This window comes from Python bivittatus, unplaced genomic scaffold (assembly GCF_059951505.1).
Source record: "Python bivittatus isolate LINGU-HERP-01145 unplaced genomic scaffold, Pbiv_v1 ctg000700_np1212, whole genome shotgun sequence".
NCBI lineage: Eukaryota > Metazoa > Chordata > Lepidosauria > Squamata > Pythonidae > Python > Python bivittatus.
Window position 1 is genome coordinate 44544076 of NW_028277098.1, and position 21348 is coordinate 44565423.

Here is a 21348-nt window from a genome sequence, read left to right on the forward strand (position 1 = left end):
ATCCGTCACTGAGCTATGAGAAGCCACATGGCTCTCTAATAATAAAGCTGTAGCAATTTATACCCTAAACTGCAGATTGTGGTCCTTGAAAAGGAGTAAGTTCAGCTCCAGACAAGTTCAGTACCAAAAGGAGGAAAAATCCTACCCATGATCAAAATCTAATCCCAGAAGGTGCCTTTGTGTGACCATTGAATCCTTTAAACTAAAGTGACAGGAGAGGAGTAGGAGAGTTGACAGAACTTACACCCAATGTATTCCGCAAGTTCAGGAACTGGATAAAGTCAGCTGTTTTTCCCATTCTTTCCTTTGCTTCAGAAAATGGAAGAAAAATGCCCCACAGTGGAACTTACTTATATGGCAATTTCAGGCTGTGGCTTTAGTTCTAATTGGTACTTGCATAAAAACGGCCCAACACTAAAGTTGAGGCTAGGTGAGGAACTTTGCTTCATTCAATTTTCCATTTATATATATGGCTTTCAGTTTGTATGGGGGACTACTTTCTTTGCCATAGAGGCTACCCTACAAATTCTGCTTCCTCAGGTAGAACAATGAATAATCTCCACTATCTGATGTATAACATTTAGGAATCAGAGGGAAAGGTTCCAAAAAAGGTCAGTTAACTCAATAAGAGAAAATCTCATAGAAAACCTGAGAAAATGTCAACTCGTTTTGTAAAATGTTAACATTCAGTTGAAAGAAAAAGATTTTCCTTCATGGTTTACAACTACATTTTGAACTGTTGTTTTTAATTTATCCACCCCAGACTGTAAAAATACTATGTCTAGTCATTGCTGTTTTTTCCTAGCATCCCAAATTATCTGCCTGTCCTGAGGTCATCAAATATTACAGGTCAAATTCATTTTGGAGCTCTAGCTATAAATTCATGAGTTAAGTGAGATCATCACTAACAGCCCTGTTATTATGGTCTTCTCAGTGCCTCAAAAAGAGGGGGTGGCTTGGAAAATGTACTGCAAGTTCAGAACATCTGCACATTCTTCCATTATCTGGAAAATAGATACCTAGATTTCCTGTTCATCAAAGGGTCATTACCAAGAGAATGAAGAAAGCTTTGCCCTAGCAAACTCAAAGATCATTTGGGTCCTAGAAGTGAAAGTGTTCCATTGTTGATTGATGGAATCTAATCCCTTTTCTCTTTTAATAAATGAGGTTAGAGAAGCCCAAGGGCACCTGCAGGATGAGCATGTGGTCAGAATCTGTAAGATGGCAGGTTCAATGTTCCAATCAATACCCCACCCCGTTTGTACAGTATGTGGATGCATGTACAAAAGGAATGGGGCTTCAATCATGATTCCATGCCTCTGGAAGTGCCACTGCGATAATGTTTTAGGACATACTTGGCTCTAAAGAGTTTCATACATAGGTAATTTGTTCTATAGCTCTCAGGTGGCATATAAGGAAAAGCATACCCAAGTTCACCTCCCAACTAACACAGTACTTCAGGACTACAATAACAGTTAAAAATAACAGCAATTCTGCAAGATAATACAAAGGTGATACATTTTTCCATATAATCTTTACCAAATAGACTCTCAAGACTGCACTTTATGATCCTGGCCCTGGAGGATATGGTTGCATAAAGCTAAATAAGTTGGTCATTTCTCATGAGACAATAGAATGTTTAATCTGTGTGCAGCCGAGAATGACAGGCATTGATAATACTTTGAAAAAAACAGAGGTTCTAAACAGTTCTAACTGTTACCAAGGTACCAGCAACATTGACCATATAAAGAAAAGAAAGAGAACAAAGAGTTGGACCAAAAATGGTAAGTGAACGATGGGGCTGGGGGAGGGGCAGGGGCAGGGAGCAGTGGAATGTATAAACAGGTTAATAACCAAATCTAAAAAAAAATGTAAATTATTTTAGAAAGGCAATTGCTACTATTAAAAAGTGAGAAGGAGCAAAAACAGAATAAAAATCTCCAGCTCCATCGAAGCATAGGGATTTACATTACAGAATAAGGATTTAGCAGCCTCAGCTTAGCGAAAGTCTCTCTTACTTGCAACTCCTTGAGCAAATAATGCTATAAATTAGACCTCTCTTTAACAAAAAGAACAATGCAGGCATTTCTTCCATCACTCTTTCTCATTCATAGGACTGGAGCTGCTGTAACATCAGTCAAAGATGTAACACAAAACACATCTTCATACTTTGCCTAAGGTCCTCACTTGTTCCCATTAATGAGGAATGAGCTGGCTTCATGACAAACAGTAGGCACTAAAACAAGGCCAACTCCATAGTGGGCAAGAGTTTCTGCCTAGGAAAGGAGTTTTTATTTGTAGGAAAAATTATTTATCATTTTAAAAAATATCTTCAAAGTCCATTTCAGAAAAAAAAGCCTAGCTTATGGCTTTTTTCAAGCAACTTTTGTATCAGAAGCTTTTATTTTGTAAGACAGTCTGAGTTGATCACTGATAAAAAGAAAGGAGAATATGACTGCAATTGTTATAAAATGATAACAGGTAAACACTTCATGTGCCCTAAGTAGTTCCTAAAAATTATACTTTTCTTTTAAACTTCTGTGGATTATTTTATGTCATGTTCTTATTCTAATTATTGGCTGTATACATTAAATGCTTTATTGTATTTATCATTTAAAACAGAGTCTATAGCAAGCAGACCAGAGCAATAGGCTCCACTCCCAGAAATTTTCTGAGTCTTCATACCTTAGCCTGACCTCCTGCTCCAGGATAGTGGCTTGATAATTCCACTGATATAATTTATCTTCCAAATGGGCTCCTTACTTGATGCCCTCACCCAGTGAGTATGAGAGAGAGTGGTCCTGCATCCTTGCATATAAAAAGATAATAATTAAATACTTGATAGGGTGCCATTTCCTAGCATTATAGTGTCAAAGCACGTGACTAAAGGAATCAGCCCCCCCTACACACACACACACTATTGGGAGATAGATCAATCTCACAACAGATAAAGAAAAATCAAACTTTATTTAAAAGAAAAAAGAAAAAAAGAGAAATATATAAAATGGTGTTATACTTTTTTAAAATATAAAGTAAACTTGTAAATATGTAATGTGGTAGTAGCAAGCATATACAGCTGCTTAATTTACAATATAGAGCAGCTGGCAAATTGGTTAGCCTAAAAAGTCCAAAAGACCAGAAGATGTCACCAATCTGTTACAATTATCCCAGGCTCTGAGTCTGACAAAGCTCAAAGAATTTCTCAGAGACAAATTATGATTTTAAGAGATTTGGAAGAAAGGAAGCATCCCCATACAGAATCTGATATGTGCATGAAAGGCTAAAGTAGGTACAATCACTGAATTTATACAGTGTCAGCCAAACTATGTAGACCGAACCAAGAAATCCACTCCACACAAAGGCTAACATTACTTTTATTAATATTTGCTGTAATCTGACTATGTTTTACTTCCCCTTCCCCCCTTATAATCATGTGGATTGGGGAGTGTCTGCCTCAATCTTTGTGCATGCTTGCTTCTTGTTCTGGACTTAAGCCATGTTTTTCCCCTTGTCACTTTGGTAACAGAACTGGCCTATCTCTCTCAAAGTCATCTTTCTTACTCTCTATATACAGAGATGTAAAGAAGACCAAATTTAAGCACAGACACGAAAAAGAAATTAAGTTAGAAAGCAGCTTTTGCATAACCATTTACCTATTACTTAGATGTAACTTAAATCCTGGAGCAAAGTCCCCTATTTCTTTTCCCTGGACCACTGGAGTTAATTCCAGCCATTTATCAGAACTGCTGGGAAGAGAGTATAAGCTAGCTCAGGGCCCAGCAACTTCTTTCTCCATTTCTCTGGAGTTCTGTGTCTCATTTTAAAAGAACAAAGCTTTTCTCTATGAGAGGGAGTGGCTGAGGCATCTCCTTTTGCTTTTATGTGACAGTGATGATTCTAAGACAGGGGAATATGTATTCCCAGCTGGAAGAACTGGCTGTCATTCTTGTGCATCCAGGCTGGCATCACAATAGAACCTTTATTAAAGTATTTATTTAATGAGAAGTCTTCCAGACACCACTTTTCATTTTGCAGTAACAAATTATCCAAGGAGTTAAAGCTTTTTCATTTTCTAGAAGAGCAAATAAAATGTCTTGACAGTGGGAAAAGAAAGTGAGATTAAATGCAAATACTCAGGGCCAGTCATCTGCCACTGTTGAAGTAAGGTTCAATTGATAGTCAACATACAGAATTGTTGATGAAAGGCATCTTGTACTTCACTTCAAATAGCAAAATGACTTAGACTGGCCCTGTTATACTATTTTATTTTTTCTTAGTTGTTTCATAAATTCAGTGGATTTCTTTTTTCAATTACACAGATGCTACTGCCATAAACAATTTTTTCACTGGATAGAAATTCTGAATGGTTAATGGAAGCCATTGAATCCATTTTCTGGGACAAAAGTATCTGAAAATTAATGGATGACATTTTCATTATTTTAAATGGGTTTTTAAAAAGTATATTCATCATGAATTAGCAATAGATCAGCAGAGCCCAAATATCAACTGCTCATCAATCTAAGGTCATCCTGAAATTGCAATTGTGGACTTTTAAAACTATTTCCCTATGTTTCTATTTCATTTATCAACCATGCTTTCAAATATAATTTGTCTGACTTTATGTGCTCTTTACATCATATTTTGCCTTCTTTTTCTACAACTCAGTTCTGGGAGAAAAAAAATTGCAGATACAATTTTTAAGGATAAATATTTGAAGTGGGAGTATATTGAATTACACTGTGTTAAATAAATGAATGAATTATAGTAATTCTTTATTATAGCCAAAGGCTAGCAATTAAAAAAAAAACTCTACAGGAACTAAAATGTCCCGGCAGAACAACAGTATTGAAATTCCTAGTAAATAATACAATACATACATAGAAAAATAGGCAAGTAAGAAGCATGCAGTATGAGATTAATAAGCTAAATCGAGTGGGAGCTTGATTCCCATTTTGATCGTGTCTCCTTGTTACCTTTTGCTACATTCTACATGTCATCTTACAAAATTAGTTATATTATACTGTAGGTAGTAGCAAACTACCTGTCTGAAAGAAAATGTCAGGCCCCAAGCAGTCATTCACAATCAAGAGACCTAGATTCTTACAGAATTTCATTAGTCAGATTTATTGAAAGGAAAAGGGGTTAAGTTACAGAATCGTGGAAACTGGATATATGTATTTTAGCACCCCATTTATCAGTATGTACATTAAGGCAGGGCTGTTTTAATTCCTCTGACCTTCTTTCTAACTGCCACTTTTTGCAGGGGATATCCATTGTCAGATAAGGAACGAATGTACAGATATCCTTTCTCTGCAATGTTTTATTCTGTAAATCCATATAGAATTCACAATACAGCAAGACAAGTGTAGCTATATTCCTCTTAGGAAGTCCTAGTAAATCTGGCTTTCAGTAGTGTGAGTATGATGAGCAATCATTAAGCAGTTCAGAGCAGTAAGATATTTAGCTGGCTGCAGACTCAGATTCGGCCTCTAGGCGGTAATGTTGTTAGAAACTAGGGTTGGTTTATATTGTCATTCCAAACCCCATATATTTGCTGTTTAATAAGCATCTTAGCTTGACTGAAGCCAGAATAGCCAAAGCCCTGAAAAGCCCTAGGTCAATAGTATATCCAATAAAAATCTCTTCTAGGCCAAATTAAATTTACAATAATGGTTAAAGGAGCAGACCCACAGGATTGTATCATATGCACTACTGGGGGAATTAAGATGACTCTTCTTGGAGGAGGAGAAAATAGGAAAAGCCACACAGTAAGAGACAGCATGGGGTGGTTTAGTAATTCATGTGTTGGATTGGCATTGGGAAGAATCAGGTTCAAGTTCATCCTCGGCCAGGGAAGCTCACAGGGTAACTTTGAGCCAGTGGCTTTCTCTCAGCAGGGTTGTTATTGCTGGAAAAACAGGAGGAAGGAGTGCTTCCCCTTGAGCTCCTGAAGGAAAGGTGGGATATATATCTTACAAACAAACCAACATCAAGAAAATTACTTTTCCCCAGATATGTTCAGCATTCTCATATCAGTTTTGTATTTCTTATGCAAGAGAAATAAAATAGTCTGTTAAAAAATAGGAAAAGATTTTAGCACCAATGGCAGAAAATCAAAAACCTTGCTCTGATAATAAACATTCTGTAAGATAAGTAACTTACAATTTTGCTACCTTTTCACAATTTAGCCTATATCAGCCAACTGAAGGGCATTATTTTAGTACAGAATTTTATATTCTATATATATTTTATAGAGATATAGATATGTTTCACATAATGTATAACTATACCTGTAAGAGTGCACTCTATTCTAAAGGGTTAACTTACTTTATAAAGAGCACACCATTCTCCTACCCCATCTCCCTTAAAAGCAATTAACCAGAGGTCTGTAGCCATAAATTAATTCTGTACCAGGCTGGTGTTAGGCCGATGTCCGGAGAGAAAGGTTTGGGATTCCAAAGGATAGATAAGAAGGAAAAAAGTTAAACTTAGATTCAACTTTCAGGGACCACCTCAACCCCTCCTTAGACCATCCCCAAAACCCCATGTATGGATATAGGGGAATGTATCACCTGCATATATTAATGGATGTCTATAAAACTCTGATGTTTGCTTTGTGAGGTGTGATTCCTTCAACATTCCTTTCTAATGGGTGTTGATTTGAGTCACCCAGCTGTGTCTTGATCAATATACATCTGTTATCTTAAAGAAGCCTCGTCTCAAGTCTCTTTATTTGGCTTTATTGGAACTTGGGAAATAAAAGGTGCCATACATTTTTGGCGAGCCAGCCAGGAGTCCCGAAGGCAGGGATTCCTTGGGGAGGCTGCTTTAAGCCCCCCTCATTGCCTTCACAACAGCGGACGGGGAAAATCGACGGAGACCATCCATCAACGTCAAGCGCACGCCTGGGAAGTTTTCCAGTGACCTTGTGCTGATCGCCGTCGGCAGACTCCACTCCTGCTGGGCCTGAACGCTCCAAAATTGAGGCTTCTCCCTTCCGTTGTATAAAGACGGATTGGGAAGGGTGAGTATGCTTTTATTAGGTGGGGAGTGGTGCCTTGTGAGTGCATGAATGAGACATGGGAAACTTCTGCTAGAGATCTGCCCATGAAGTGAGTGTGTGAGGACCTTAGTGCGTTTTCTCTGCTTACCCATGTGAGGCGACAGAGGCCACAACGGTCCGTGTGATTGGTTTGTGTGTTGGAATATATTGTCCTAGAGGAGGATTCTAGGTTAGGAGGACTCACCGTTACAGGGAGAAGAATTTCACATTAGGGAGGGTACACTGGCCAGACCCCGAGCTGATTGTAGGAAAAATCAGCCCGAGAAATCTCTAGAAATTCCGAGCTGAACCCCTGCGTCGAGGGAAAGATGGACAGGGAGAGAAAATAAAGAGCCCGAGAAATTCTCCAGGTGAAGTTCACAGAAACCCCGAATTGAAGGAAATAAAGACCCAAGAAATCCTCTAGTTAACAGAAGGCTTAGAAAAAAAAAGAAGAAGAAGAAAAAAAAGGAAAAAGAAGAAAATCCACTAGGTGGCACTATGGGAAATAACAACAGCCATCTGAGTGAAACAGCAACGAAGGAATCCATAGCAAAAAGAAGTTTTACCCCATTGCAATGCATTATCAGGCACTGGGAAATTTTAAAACCCAGAGTAGCAATGGAGATGAATTTTAAAAAGAATAAACTAAAAACTCTCTGTGAAGTCGTTTGGCCACATTATCATATTGGTCCAAATCTTGGCCACCAGAGGGTACTGTTGATGGAGAGTTTATAAATACTTTTGCCAGCTTTTTGGCTTCAAGCAGCAGGCTTGAAGAAGAGGTTTATGCCAAATTTTTCTTTAACCTCTATCTTCGCCCAGACATTCAAGATCTGTGTGGGCTGAAAACCAATCCTGCAAAACTTTTTTCCCTGCGGCCAAGAGCTGAGCAGGACACAGAAACAAAGCTAAAGCAGAAAACGGAGGAGGAGGAGGAATTTCCCCCCCCCTTATTGTACTTCAACGGCTCCTCCTCTGCCCCCTGCATCAGCTCCTCAGGCATCTCCATCGCCAGCCTCCACGGGCTCTGCTGTTGCAGCAACCCCCGCAGCTGGGACTGCCCCCCCACTGCCTTTAACCTCTGCAGCTGCTTTTCAGCCAGCTTCTCAAGAATCTTTAGTGGCAGCTTCGCAATTGCCAGTGGCTGTGAGTAGCCCTTCACATACCAGGACAGGACTTGTTTACAACACTGACTGTCCTGATATTTTTGTTGCTTTACTACGGGGGCAGGACCCTAATCTCCTTGCCCCTCTTAGACAAGTATCAATGGGCAACCAATTGGCTTTTATTCACACCCCTTTCACTACCAGTGATTTATTTAACTGGAGAGAAGGATTGCCTCCTTATTGTGAGTCTCCCCAGCAATATGTGGATCTTGTTCAACGCATCATTTTTACTCACAAGCCTACTATCCCAGATCTTTTTACTTTGATGTCAGCCTTTTTATCACCAGAAGAGAAGCGTCAAGTACTTAAAGCAGCTACTGAAGCATACACGGCTGGAAGGAATCTGGATGTGCAGGCTGGTCGCCCACTTGGTGCGTGGCCAGTTGCTGAAGATGTTCTGGTGCCGAGTTACGAGGCTAATCCCAATACTCCAGATGGGGCACTAGTTTTGGAAAGGGTTAGAACTGCTTTCCTTCAGGGACTGCGATTGGGTGTGCCAAAGACAGTGAATTTTCATCGTGTCCACCAAATTGTTCAGGAACCTAAAGAATCCCCTATGGAATTCCTGACACGCCTTAAAGATGGCTATCGCCGCTTCACTGTTCTTGACCCAGAAGCCCCTGCCAATGAAGTTATGATTAAAGCTGCTTTCGTTGGCCAGAGTGCTCCAGATATTAGGAAAAAACTCCAAAAGTTACCTGCCCCATCCACCCAAAATTTTGAAACCCTTATCCAGATGGCCTTCACTGTTTATTCTCAGAGAGAGTTAGAGGATGAAAAGAAAGAAGACAAGAAGATGCGTAAGCAAGCATCTCTTCTTGCACTGGCCATTCGCCCCCAAAGCAAAGGGAGGCAAGACTCTTTTCAAAGGCCAGGTTTTTTCCAAAGGAATCCTCCCTCTCAGAGACGCATACAGAGAGATCAATGTGCAAAATGTGGACAAATTGGCCACTGGAAAAATGAATGTTTGTGGAATGCCAAGTCTGATGCCCAACTTTTAAGGGCCAATAGAGGGCGAAGAGGACCAACACTGCAAGGCCAAGAGCCACAAAGAGGCCGACCTCAAAACTCCCAGCAGAGGTCTGGACCCCTCTTGCCTCTTTTAAGTGCTCAAGCCTCTGAATTTTACCCTGAGGACAATTCATATTGAAGGGGCTCCAGAGGACTTTTGTTTTCCCCCGATCCTCTGGCTGAGTTAAATGCCAACCCTATCATTTTCTCATTGATATGGGTGCAACTTATAGTGTTTTAAATGACAAAAATATTCCTTGCCTGACCATTTCCTCTGCTCCTGTAATTGGTGCAACAGGAGTTATGGAAATGGCACTAATCAGCTAACTTTTTTTCAGTTGTTGCTCCTAGGGACCTCAACTGGATCATTCTTTTTTGTTTATGCCACATTGTCCCATCAATCTTCTTGGTTGGGACCTTTTAGGAAAATTAAGAGCTACCATTTAATTTAATGATCAAGGCTTGAGTCTTCACATTCCCCCAGAACAGGCTTATCTTTGTTTTTATCCAAGCCAACTGAAGCCAGCCCACTTGATAACACCCAGATTTACCCACGGGTGTGGTATCAAGGGAAACTAAGGCTTGCTTGGTTTGTCAAGCCCCACATGGCTCACTTGTTCCCTGAAGCACAACCCATCTCAATTAAGCAATGTCCTATCGGATGGGAAGCATGCCTGGGAATTAAAATATTAATTGATCACCTTGTCTAGTGACTAAGTATGGTATACAGTTATTGAAAAACAAGGATGCATATTAGGAGTCCTTACCCAGAAATTAAGACCTGAAAAGGATTCCTATTGCTTACCTATCCAAAGTCATGGATGCTGTGGTAAAAGGCTGCCTTCGTTCAATTGCAGCTACCGCTCTTTTAATTCAAAAGATGTCTGCACCCCCCACTCTGTTCAAACACTGCTGGAACAAAAATTTCCTGCATGGGCTACTTCAGCCCGATTGACTAAATATGCCAGCTTAATTTTGGAAAATGATTCAGTTAAACTGTTTCGCTGTGAACAGCTCAACCCAGCCATCCTCCTGCTTCGACCATCAGAGGAGGCTAGCTCATCAGAAGGCCCCCACGACTGCCATCAGGTTTTAGAGACTATTGTTGGAATTCGCCCTGACCTCCAAGTTGAACCTTTTAACTTGGCAGAATGTCAGTTTTGGACTGATGGTTCTTCTTTTGTTGAAAATGGGGTCCGCCAGACAGGTTTGGCTGTGGTCACCACTGATGGACCTATTTTACTACGTAAGCTACCCTCTCACTGGTCAGCCCAAGCAGCTGGACTGTTAGCCCTCATAGAAGCCTGTCATCTTGCCAAAGGGCAGACAGCCAACATTTTTACTGACAGCCGCTCACACACGTGCTGCTTTTTGGAAGGCCCGAGGATATGTGGAATGGAAAAGCCCTGAAAATGAAATCTCTTTTTGAATCCAAAGAGTGATAAACCTACCCCTCCAGGCCACCTCCGTACTGCTCAATACCCAGGAGAAGCCTGGCAAGTGGACTTTACTGAACTTCCCAAAAAGGGACCCAAAAATCATCTTTTAATCTTTGTGGATTTGTTCTCCGGATGGCCTGAAGCCTTCCCTGCTTCATTTCAGCTTGCGGGGAAAAATGGTTAGGGCCTAGTGGAGCACATCATTCCAAGATTTTCGGTCCCTAAAAGGTTAAATCAGATAACAGCCGGCACTTCACCTTTGAAGTCATTCAGCAAGTCAGTAAATTCCTGGACATTCCTTGGTATTCACATTCTAATTACAAGCCTCAGGTTTCAGCCAGGGCTGAAGACATGAAAGAGGGCTGAAGATCGTACTTTAAAAGCTCAGCTTGCAAAGCGACTCAGTTGCCGTGGCCCAAAAATACTGCCCCTTGCTTTAACACGTATCAGGGCTATGCCCAGAGGGCCACTATTGCTGTCCCCCTTCGAAATGCTTTAGGGGAGACCGGTTGTATCTCATGAAGTGCAAACTGTATGGACAGGAAGTTGGCGCACGTTCCATATTTCCCTGCAGGTCCGAGATGCCTTGCCAGTCGCTCCTGACGTACCACCCATCGCCCAACCAGGCTAGTGGGTCAGAGTGAAGGAGCTGTTCCCATCTTGCACTGATCCAAAGTGGTCCGAGCCGAAACAAGTACTCCTGAGCACGCCCACTGCTGTAAAAGTCAAAGGCATCAAAGCTTGGGTGCACGGATCCAGGATCAAGCAGGTGAAGGAACCCCTAGACACTTTGCAAGTTTCCTCGGTCGATGGACTTAAACTAAAATTGCAGCGCTCTCCAGCTTCACCAGCAGATCTTTTCAAGGACTAATTAGGTCCACCGGTAGTGACCTAATTCAGGAACAACCAGAAGATTTGAAACTACAGACTTTACCAGCCACACAACCCCTAGATGTGCTGGCTTGGTCACAAACCACGTTGTGAAACTGATATTGTTTTCATTGTATTGATTCTTTGCTTTGGAATACTCTTCACTTGTTGTTTGTTTCCCCGCACCTTTTGGGGAAGAGGTAAAGATGGGATTTACTACTATTTTGTGGAGCCAGGATGTCTTAATGCCCTGGATGCCCAGGGACAGGTCAAAAAGTGTGTGTCTGAAAAATCTGCTCATAAGCCTATTGGTAATTGAAGTGTTTCTTTTGGTTGACAATACTAACGCTTATATCCAAAGGTATGGAGGTCGGAGACCACCACCACCTCCGGCACCTACTTACAAGGTAATACGCAGAAAGGATACAGAGGAGTTTGTGTCCCGTTTACAGTCTAATAAGACTTACATTTATGATACCGTGGTTTTGTCCCAAAATCTGCTGCAGGAAGGTAACCCTGAAATAGCAAAGGATTGTTGGATATGTCTACCTATAGCCCCAGGGGTTCACTAAGCCCTTCCTGTCCCAGCAGAATGATGGTACAAAATCAGGACTAAGTTGGTTTTCACTGGGAAAAAGATCCCAGAGTGGAATTGCTCAAGCTTATTTTGATACACTTAAGAGGATGATATTGGGAATGGGACTGAAACAGGGCCCCCCTGTAGATGGGCCTGTTGTTCTTGGAGTAGAAATGTTGGATAAAACCACCAATATGTGTTCAGCAACATGATCCTCATGAACTCAAGAAAGGAGTAGAAGTGGGAAGAATTGATGTGAATGCTTGTTCTATGGTGATTTCAGTGGTTTGTAATCACACCCTCACGATGATGAAAGCTATGTAGGCACCTACAAAACAGATCAAAAATGTGTATTTAACCAAAGGATCCAGAATAACTCTTCTGCAAGGAAAAGTGAGAGAGAACTGGTGTCTGGATAAACCTCCCTGCGCCCAGTTCGATCTCCCCCCTTGGCTCTTAAAGAGCAAGAAAGGACAATGGGAAGACTCCTCATATTTTGTGGACCCTTCCCTGCCAGGGGTGGTAGTAAACAAATCGATGGAAGCCCCTGTAAAACCATAAGAAAGGGTGCAACCATTGGTTGGAATGTATGTGACTGAGACTTTCACTGTGAGGCTCGGTGACAGTTCACAGGAAAAAGATTTTGAATTCACTTTGAGACCATGCCTGGAAGAGGGAGGAGTTTTCTTTCTTTGTGGAGACAAGACATTCCGATGCCTGTCCCTTGACTGGGAAGGAATATGTACTTTAGCCTTCCTGTCTCCTGATATTGGGGTTATTGTAAATAAGCAAGATCCGCCAATCCCTTTGATAGGACGTATTTGGAGGAAGAGAGTCCCACGTCTTCTTCCCTTGTTAATAGCCACAGGAACTGGGATTGCCTGAATAACACACTCTGCTATCACATTTCAACAACTGTCAAAAGATTTCCAAAGTAGCCTGAATCAAATTGCACAAGGAGTACTTGAACTCCAGAACCAACTGGATTCATTAGCAGCTGTGGTTCTCCAAAACAGACGAGGTCTGGATCTTCTCACAGCTGAGAAAGGAGGCCTCTGTCTCTTTTTGGAAGAAGAGTGCTGTTTTATACTAACAAATCAGGAGTAGTTCGACAGGTCGTTAAAGACCTGCAAGAAAAAGCTTCTGAAATAAGACAAAGACTTACAAATGCAGATCAATGGTTATCCTGGCTACCTGGAGCGCCTGGATAAGACAAGTATTATTTTTGCTTTTATGTTCATTTGCTGGATTAATATTCATTCCATGTATAGTTCCTTTAGTAAGAAAATTAGCACTAGAAAAGCACAGTGGAAAGTACACTGTGTGAACGCAACCACACAAGTGGTTCACCTGAAAGCAAAAAGATGACTGGCTGAATGAAGGGCAATCTCTTCATTCCTTTCAAAGGAAAGGAAAGGAAAGGAAATGTTGTTGTTGTTTCCACAATTGATGGTTTAACTGTAATTGCAGCCCCCAGAAATCAAGCCCAAACATTTGCCAAACTTATGATCCTTCGCTTCCTTCTGAAAACATATAAGTGGAATCACATACATAAGAAGCATCTTATGTTCAAAAGCAAAGAGAGGAAATGAAGGGCATTATTTTAGTACACAATTTTATATTCTATATATATTTTATAGAGATATAGATATGTTTCACATAATGTATAACTATACCTGTAAGAGTGCACTCTATTCTAAAGGGTTAACTTACTTTATAAAGAGCACACCATTCTCCTACCCCATCTCCCTTAAAAGCAATTAACCAGAGGCCTGTAGCTATAAATTAATTCTGTACCAGGCTGGTGTTAGGCCGATGTCCGGAGAGAAAGGTTTGGGATTCCAAAGGATAGATAAGAAGGAAAAAAGTTAAACTTAGATTCAACTTTCAGGGACCACCTCAACCCCTCCTTAGACCATCCCCAAAACCCCATGTATGGATATAGGGGAATGTATCACCTGCATACATTAATGGATGTCTATAAAACTCTGATGTTTGCTTTGTGAGATGTGATTCCTTCAACATTCCTTTCTAATGGGTGTTGATTGGAGTCACCCAGCTGTGTCTTGATCAATATACATCTGTTATCTTAAAGAAGCCTCGTCTCAAGTCTCTTTATTTGGCTTTATTGGAACTTGGGAAATAAAAGGTGCCATACACAACTAAGACAGCTGCTTCACTTTACCTTAGGGGTCTCTGCAAGGGGGGGTGTAAAAAAAAATCAAGATGGTGGTTGCAGTAGCGTGATTCAGACCCCATCCCTTTTTTATGTCCAACATGATGCATGTAAAAAAAATGGGAGAGGGGCTTTGATTGCTCATTTGTGGCTGCCCCTGGACACCCCAACTTGTTTTCCTATGTTGAGTAGGAAATTCAAATGTAATCTTTTAACAAGTAGCTCACTTATAAGCTGGGGAGGAGATAAAGGTAACGTCATGAGGATATGGCAGCTATTGCCAGTGTTTGTGCCATGATAGGTCCAAGTGGAGAAAGGCCCAAAGTCAATTAACCCAATGTGTGCAATATCTCCTAGTAGCTAGAGGGAGACATTTTTAACAATGCTTAAAATTCTCCTCACGCTGCATAGTTCTGATGAGGGTTTCTCCCCAGAGCTGCCTCTCCTCAAGTTATTAACATTTTTAAAACTTCCACATTAGTTGCTTTCATGTCATTAACTAAGCGTGGTTTTCAGTCCTGAGCAAAAGAGGGAGAATGTTTTTGCTTTTTTAAAATTTGCTTTCTCACATAGCTTGCATGCTTTGGGTCAGAGGAGACCCATTTCTGAGTATCCTGCGGATTAAAAGGAAAAATATAAAAGTTAACGTTGCATTAAATAAATATTCTTTTAAGCAAAAGTAGGAATAAGAGAGTTCCAGTAGTGACACTCCATCTTTTGGTTTTAAATCATATCTGAGACTTCACAAATGATTTCTTTCCTTAATGGTTTTCAAATTCTGGGAACAGATGTTACATAGGTTACAATGAGGCTAATTGGTAGGAGCCAGCCTCATTCTGTCTGAGCATGAGTCTTTGGGTTTCAGAAGTATTGTGGACCAGGAAACAATAGCATAAAAGAGACACAAAATTAAATGTTCTTCTGATTTAACAGGTTTGTTTTAAAATGTCAGGAACAGTATAATGAAATGGAGCTAGATATGAATATTGTCAATGAGAGACTGCCACAAAGGATGACATATAACATCAACAGAAAGGTGTACAATGAAGAAGAATTTGAACAAGAGCATGACCAAAATGTGTATTCCCAAGTCAACAAGGAATCTGACAGCCCTCAACCTGGACGAAGGATCCAGTGCAGGTAAGGATTAATCAGGATGCTTGTTCCTCTCAAGATGACACTTGACTGCTTATGTTTATAGATTGAACTATAAACCCCAATTTTATGTATCAGATTAGAAACGGTTATCATTGTTTACAGACTTTACCTGTGCCTAAAGGAAATTCCTTTGTACAAAGCAGAAGTAAGTTTTCAGTTTCTGTCATTAGCTTCCAGATTTTTTCTTCCATAAGAAAGCACTGAAAAACTAAAGCACGTTTTTCTTGGCTCAGTGATATTTAAATGTGTGGGAAAGAATATTAGCTGAAAAATTAATATATACAGCAAAGAATCCTGAATAATTCTTTAGTTAATTATTATTTTATTCACATTTGATCTCCATTATTAATTATCTTATTTAATCCTTTGGATTAGCCTACCCCACTCCCAACAGCCTTTCAAAAGCTGGTAAAAACTTGGCTTTTCCAGAAGGCCTTTAAGATTTAGTTATAGAGTAATTGGCACCTATATTACACTGCTGTATTGTATTAATATATTATAAAACATTATTATTGTTATGGTGGTTTTATAATGTTTTAATATCTGTACACCCCCTAGCGCTCTCCTGAAATGAGGCAGAGATAAATTGAGCAAATAAATTAATGAATGAATAATTTGGGATATTATTACAGTTATCTAGTGTTTAATACATGAACATTATTTACTTATTTATAACATTTAATTAATGGATGGATTAATTGATTAAATTTTTATAGATTACCTCCATCCATACAAATGACATTTTGGGTAGAAATATGGAATAAATATACTTAAATTTTTGTATCTCTAAGATTACCAGTGTATACATGTAAATCCCCTCAAGTTTATTTTGGAGTAATTTTAGATAGGTGGGGGGGGGGAGAGAGAGAGAGATACCCTTGACAAAAGGTAGACTCTTTTAAAACTATTTCAAATGCATTTTAAACAGTTTCTTCTCTTTTATGTGGAGCTAAATTAGCCCTAGTGGTCCAAGAAATCAGAAGTAATAAAACTGCAGTAATGAAGAGAAGAGAGACAACAGTGAAAAATGTGTGGAAAAACCCAGTTCTGAATTAAGATGGGCTAGATAGTGATAGAGCTTTCTCTACAGCAGGGCACCACTGATGACACATTCCATGGCATATCACCTGTCAGAGAGTCCTGCCCCTTCATTGTTAGCACTGGGTAAGGCAGAATTAGTAGCTGCTGATCACATTGCTTACTGAGAAATCTGTTGTTAATCCTTAAACTGATCCTATACTGGACAATTGCTGGCCTGCTTCCAAGATGTACCTGGGTATGATGCTTTGGAACATGTGGCTTTCCAGCTTCAATTGTTCTGATTAATATGGATTATTTAGACCCCACCAAGCTCAGGCCCAGTTTGGGGACATAAAGTATTTAATTGCCTTAAAAGAGCATCTACACCAGGGCTCTAGAACTCAATCATCACAAATGCCACATTAGGAAAAGTTCATTCACTTGGAGGCCATAGCATTACATACACTGATATAAAAGTCTCTAGTCCCTAGAGTAGTCCTTGGAGAGCTATCATTAGTAGCAAGGAGGAGCTGCAGCAGTAGCAGAGAGAACAAGTGCATGGGGAAGTGCAAGTCCCAATCTTGCCCTGGCTGCAGTGGCACCTCAGGCAGGACTAGGATTGTAGCTGTCCCTTGGGCTGCCCTGCCCAAGTGCAAAGCTGCACTTTCTTCTCAGCCTGAGTAACTGATCTCGGTGTCTACGATGAACTTGGTGAATGTCCAAAATCTCCAGTCACTTGTGCTCAGCTATGGCCCTAGAGAAGATTCACAGTGCCTGGCCAAGATTGGCAAGCTGCTACTCTAATTCCAGCAGTTGCTTTCCTGCAGTGTAAATGGTGAGTGAGAAGTTTAAATAGAAAGCTTCTTGAACATGGGCAAGCCTGCACCCTCTTTTTCCTCCCCTCCTTGGTTCAATCAGCTGGTCAGTCTAATCTGTTCTTGCTTCTCTTGTTACACCAACTGAAATAGGCAGGGATGTCTATGCAAACTTCTTTCAGATTACACTTCTCCAACTGAGAGATATATCCCTTACAGGGCTTTTTCTTTCTACCAAGTATGGTTGCAGGCCATATAAAATACCTTGGATGGCTGCTTGCAACTTGCAGGCCACAAGTTTGAGTCGCCTGATCTGTGTTGAGACCTGGAGAAGGGCAGTGTGTCCCTGTTGGTTCTACAAGCACTTTACTTTTTTCCATCATTGTCCATAGAGGCTAAAGAATTCCTGCTTAGGAGAACATAAAAACATTACAGTGAACCAGATTTGTTAGAATTTATTACATTTAGAAAGGGGTATGACTTAGAAGATACATGTTCAGAAATCTTTGAAGGATTAAGATTAAGATTAAGTCGAATCAATGTTGGTCATGGTAGTATAGCTTCTACTTCATGAATTACAAGAATTATAATTTTTGTGTCTGTGTGTGATGGCTTTTAGCAAAAAAGCACTATCAAAATAATAAGACATAACAAAATATGAATAAGTAACTAGAATGGAATGCAGGGTATATCATTTTAAAATTATTCTCATTTGGCACAATCCCATATGTGTTCGCTCAGAAATTAATTTCCACTATATTTGATGAGTCTTGCTTTGATAGAAGTATACATAGGACTACAGTCTGAATTATAAATCTCTTAATTTTGGTATCATTTAACAAAAACATACAGTGCTAACAACTGTCCAGGTATCTTGTCGGTTTATAGATTACCTCACTCCGTATCATAAAAAGAATTGAGCCTTTTTTTCCCTCAAGATAAAAGATTGTCTTGCTGCACAATCCAATTTATTTCAGATTCTCATGTGCACGGTTCAGGAAATTCATAGTCAAGATGTTTCCTGTTTTAAACTGGCTTTGTACTTATCGTGTTACAGAATGGATTCTAGGAGACATACACGCTGGCATAAATGTAGGGATGGTGCAGGTTTTTCAAGGTAAATACGTCAATTTCTTATCTTCTCTTATTAAAAGCTTTCAAGGTGGATAATTCTCCAGTCTTTTCCACTCATGGCAGTATATCCTAGACTGGAGCCCTCTTTACTGCCCAGTAGTAAGTAGAAGCATATTGGATTGGTCTCAGGTAACAAAAACAGCCTCTGGTAGTTTAAAAAGGGAAAACCATAGGGATTTGTAAAGGGAAAGACACCCTCAAGCTAAGTTCAGCTCCTGGTGATTAAATCTGTACTAACCTATAAAACAAAGAATATTCTTTTCTTACCTCATGTAATGAAACAAGAATGAATTCAATGGATTCCAAAGTATGTTAAAATGAAATAGCATTTCAAACAAAAACAATTTTTGATTCTGAAACTTAAGATACTTTATAGATTGTCTGGAAAAAATTTATTCCTTTTAGATGCTACAACATTTGCTCATACATTCTTAAAGAACATCTGAATGTAGCCGATGATGCACTAGAATCTATTACCACAGAAAAAGTGGCCTTCTTTGTGTGCTGTACTCCTGATATAGCAACAGGAAGAATATAGCTCGGGACCCACTAATTGTACTTTTCATCTCACAGTCATCAATGTTTCTGGCAAGCTCACCAGAAGGATTAGTGGTTCTTAGTTGTAGTTCCAACAGAAATAAAAATTGCTGCCTTGCAATTAATTTGAGACAGCAATGGGCACAAAACCACCATTCCTTTGTCCCTCCTGTCTGCAACAATTATGTATATATAAAATGTTGTTTCAGGGCCATACTTCATACGTCTGACAAAGTGGACTCTGATCCATGAAAGCTGGATAATGAAATGGCAGTGTAAGAGTCCAAGGTTTTTTTGTTGCTAAAATACCATGGCTGTTTCACTGGAAATGTTTGTTTTGTGTGTTTGCAGCAACTGAGATCATTCTAGTCTTGACGCATGTCTAGTCGTCGTAGTAGTAGTAACATAAATGTTTATTATGTTTAACATGTTTACATTCTACAGGCAAGCCTCAAGGGTTTGCCTATTTTATTGTCACTCAGTGATGTATACAAGACCACCTAATGGATTTCTTATTTATTTATTTATTTAATTATTGAGAAGAAGGAAAGAAACACATAGCAAAAAGTGAAAGAAATACAAAGGAAAAATATGTAAATATATCATTATATCAGCAAACAATTACAATTTTATATATACTTATCTAATGCAAATATTATTCAAGTACATATTTATTTCTAATACATGAAGATGATAATCATTTTTTTAACCTACTGTGTTTTGTATAAATGAGTCCCATATTTCATTATACTTGTCCATATAAAGCCTACATCTATAGACAGTCTCTGGTAAGTAGCAAGTGCAATCAGCTCTTCAGTTCATTGAATAAATGGGGCCATACATTTACCTTTCCAATGTTGCAATATCATGATTAAGTGAAGATCTGAGTCTAAATCTCATCTGTGTCCAAAATGCTCCTTCAGCTAGCCAATCATTCTAAGCTATTCCAGGCTTGCAAATAATCAAGGAAAGATTGATTAAAAAGCTCACTCCAATCCACCCCCCAAATTTCCCACCTCTGGTATTCATCACTCATTTGCCACAGTTCCCCACCCCCACCCCACTGCTGGAAGAATACAAGAAGAGACAATAGCTGGGCTGCTTAGACTCCCCTTTATGTGTGACTAACAAGATAGTTGGAGGGAAAGAGATAGGCAACATCCAAAGAGATTTGAAAGGGAATAAAGCAGGCTTTTTACTTAGATACATCATGCCAGTTGGTGGATGTTCTCTTTGTTTTCCCAGATTTAAGGGCAAGCTGCCTTAAGGCAGTCCTGATTGAAAGTCTTTGCAATTTAGGACTGATATGTTAACTGTTTTTTCTGAAAATGCGCTAAGTTTATTAGTATCATTATTATTTTAGAGAATTTTATGTCACTTTCAAAGAAGCTTATGGTCAAGAAATTATAAACAGAAATATAAGATTCAATTATTCAAACAAAAAAGTATACTAAATTATCCAGAGCATTAGCTACTAAACAAGCAGCATAAATACTTCAAGTATCAAATTAATCCAAATAACTCTGTCAACACATTAAAGTGCAGAGAGAAACAAAAATGTATTGTGGAACCAATTGATGGAGAATGAAGATAGGGCCAAATGAAGATTGATTGACTGATCATGTGCCATCAAGTTGGTGTGGACTCTTAACGACCACAATCTGTCCTCAACCTGGTCCTTCAGGTCTTCCAATAGTGCAATCATTGTCACTGTAACTGCTGCTGGTTGTCCTCTTCTCTTTCCTTCCACCTTTCCCAGAGTTATCGATTTCTAGGGAGCAGCGTCTTAGGCCAAATGGATAACAGATTACTTATTAAAATAAGAAGCTATAATAAAAGAGGGCAGGTTGGCTTTTCCCCCACTACAAATTTGGAATGAACTTTTTGCTTTGTATCAGTTTTGAGAGTATATTTTTAAAACATACATTCCTTATAGGATTGTCAGGAATAGCCTTAACCGGATTACCAATTCCAGTTATGAATAATTTTTATTCTGCATTTTGCTGCTCTTTAACATATGTTATATTTGGAACTTCGCAACATATGTCTATTGGTAAGTACTATGCTACTCTGTTAATTCCATTTAAAGGTATATGGGATTATTTGTCATTAGAAGTGGTATCCTGACTCATTTAAAAACTTGTTTTTACTAATTTAGACTTTCAAACATATTGACTTTTACTTCATATTTATTTATCTCTAAGTGTTCTGTTCATACCATATCTTTATTATTTGTCATCAAATAATCCACAAAGGTAAAGAATATTGTATAAATATTGCAAAAAGCCACCGTGTCAGGATTGATTTATCTGTTCAATAGATTATTTTTTAGGACAGGATAATGATTCTTGTAATTTCCCCATGATTCTTTTCTTAGTGGTATTTTACCACTAAGTGGCA

General features: G+C 39.4%; 1 protein-coding gene across 1 annotated transcript in view; it reads left to right on the top strand.

Annotated features, from left to right (window-relative positions):
• Positions 1-20862: 20862 nt before the first annotated feature.
• SLC26A8 (solute carrier family 26 member 8) overlaps positions 20863-21348 on the top strand; it is a 33199-nt gene continuing 32713 nt past the window's right edge. Inside the window, exon 1 of the mRNA XM_088153376.1 lies at positions 20863-21001. Coding sequence (XP_088009502.1) covers positions 20926-21001 — 76 coding nt within the window. The 5' untranslated portion in view covers positions 20863-20925. The remainder of the gene's footprint in view (positions 21002-21348) is intronic.